The sequence below is a fragment of the Phragmites australis genome, chromosome 5 (assembly GCF_958298935.1).
Source record: "Phragmites australis chromosome 5, lpPhrAust1.1, whole genome shotgun sequence".
In the NCBI taxonomy this organism is placed as follows: Eukaryota; Viridiplantae; Streptophyta; class Magnoliopsida; order Poales; family Poaceae; genus Phragmites; species Phragmites australis.
In genome coordinates this window covers 8,601,376-8,603,576 of record NC_084925.1, presented here as the reverse complement: position 1 = coordinate 8,603,576, position 2,201 = coordinate 8,601,376, and the positions used below count along the sequence as shown (strand labels likewise).

The 2,201-nt window shown below is 53.4% G+C and overlaps 1 protein-coding gene across 1 annotated transcript; it reads left to right on the top strand.

The window, feature by feature from the left end:
- Positions 1 to 530: 530 nt before the first annotated feature.
- On the top strand, positions 531 to 1,650 carry LOC133918683 (ethylene-responsive transcription factor ERF039-like). Its single transcript, XM_062362672.1, has one exon. It carries the CDS (start codon positions 772 to 774, stop codon positions 1,495 to 1,497), a length of 726 nt encoding a protein of 241 aa, XP_062218656.1. The 5' UTR covers positions 531 to 771; the 3' UTR covers positions 1,498 to 1,650.
- The last annotated feature ends 551 nt before the right edge of the window (positions 1,651 to 2,201 follow it).

Below are 2,201 nucleotides of genomic sequence, written 5' to 3'. Positions count from 1 at the left end.
ATAGGTATTATTAATCAAAGTGTCATTTTGGTTGGTCTGAGGAAATAAGAAAATAAATGAGACAATTACTCTGGATCGTGTGCACTAATTAATCCTTTTAAGCACAAAGCCAGCCCAATCATAACACTTACTAAATCAAATGGTAGTTAGTGACCTGCCAACCGTACGTTAACGACGTCCACTGATCCAGATGGAGTGAAATTAGATATATCCATTATTTGTTCGTATCTCTGATTATATATCTATATATACGACAATCTGGAGGAAGAAAAAAATGTATGTCGATACTCGATATGACGTACTCTGTCCCAAAGTATGGGCCTGAAACCGACGACGTACGTCCACGTGCTAGCACGACTGTCAACTGCTAATAATCCAAAATTACTACTCGATTAGAGCTAGTTGGATTACTACCTGCATGCATGCGCACATCAGAAAGCGGTACAACAGGCCGGTACTTAATTACTACCACTTTCCTCTAATTGAAGCAGAAAAGTATCATTAGCTCAGAGAGAGAGAGAGAGAGAGAGAGAGAGAGAGAGAGAGAGAGAGAGAGAGAGCAACTTCGCCAAGGACGTCGCGAGCGATGCGTCCGGTTAGCTCAGCTGTCGCTGTAAAACACACACACAGACTCTCTCTACCCACCAGCCAGCCACTACTAAACCGCCCCCTCCCCAACCTCTCTCTCTCTCACAGTCGATCTTTACACCAAGAAACGCGCTCCGGACGTGCTCGTGGTTTAGCGGAGCTCGCCATTGCCATCAATTGGCAATGCTGGAGGGGGAGGTGGTGTCGAGCCCGGCGTCGTCCGGGGGCACGTCCTCGCCGCCGCCGTCGCCAGCTGAGGCCGCGGCGAGGCGCGGCGGAAGCGGAGGGGAGAAGCGGGCGCGGGACGGCGGGAGGCACCCGACTTACCGCGGCGTCCGGATGCGGGCGTGGGGGAAGTGGGTGTCGGAGATCCGGGAGCCGCGCAAGAAGTCGCGCATCTGGCTCGGCACGTTCCCGACGCCAGAGATGGCGGCGCGCGCGCACGACGCCGCTGCGCTCGTCGTCAAGGGCCCCGGTGCTGTGCTCAACTTCCCGGAGATGGCCGCAGCGCTCCCGCGCCCGGTCTCCGCCGCGCCGCGCGACGTCCAGGCCGCCGCGGCCTGCGCCGCCGCCATGGAGCCATCGCCGCTGCTGGGCCCCGCCGCCGCCTCTGCGGCATCGCAACCCGTGGCGACCGGCCCCCCAGCGGCGGGGCAGCAGCAGCAGCAGCAGGACGACGAGCTCGAGGCGATCGTCGAACTCCCGCGGCTCGACGAGGACGCCGCCGAGCTCGTGTCGTTCGGCGCGACCTCGTACCACGACGTGGCGTCGTGGTGGTGCGACCCTGTGTGGATCGATGACGCCGGGTACATGGCAGCGGCGCATGACGACCTGTTCGGGCTCGGGCTCGGGCCCGACGGCGACCACGGCTGGGGCCAGTCGGTTGGTGCCCTCCTTTGGAACTTGTAATTGCTGGTCCGCTAATCAACTAGCGTGTAATTAACTTATTTTAATCTCTCTCTATATTCTCATAATCTTCTTCTGAATCTGTAGATAGCTAGAGAGTTGCAACTTGCTATTTCCTAAAAAAAAAAGTTGCAACTTGCCGGGGTTGAACTTGAACAGTTGTGTCTTTCGTGTGTCCTCTTTCTTTGCCTTTTTGGTGGGTTTGGACTCAGTCTTCTGAATTTGTCTTTCCTTAATAGGCGCTATTATTGGCCTAATAAAATGTACATGCAATGCAAATGCATCGTTGATTTGGCAATCTACTCACCTTCTTCAAGTACTCCCTCCCTCGCACAGGAGGAGTAAGTGGTTTGGTGGAAAAGCAATTGGTACCTCGAAATGGCGGCGTTTACTTCTTATTGGCTGTTCTTTCTGTGAGTCCAGGAACAGGGGCGACCCCATGTTGTGTCTTCCTGGTGCACTGGCATCAGGCTAAAAAAAACTTAGTGCTAAGTAGCACATTTTGATCATATAGCAGTAGAAATTATTCATCTAGTCATGTTGTACATCACCATGAAATACGCCCTAGCTTCAGCACTGTACAGGAAAGCAGTGCAAAATATACGCCCTAGCTTCGCCACTGTACAGGAAAGCGGTGCAAAATAGCTTGTACCCTGCAGCTTCTTGAAGAAAAATGTTACTTTTTGACTCTTGGAGGGAGTTACTCT

Bases quoted from the DNA above. Each gene is read 5' to 3' on its own strand.
- LOC133918683 (XM_062362672.1), top strand. From the start codon at position 772: ATGCTGGAGGGGGAGGTGGTGTCGAGCCCGGCGTCGTCCGGGGGCACG.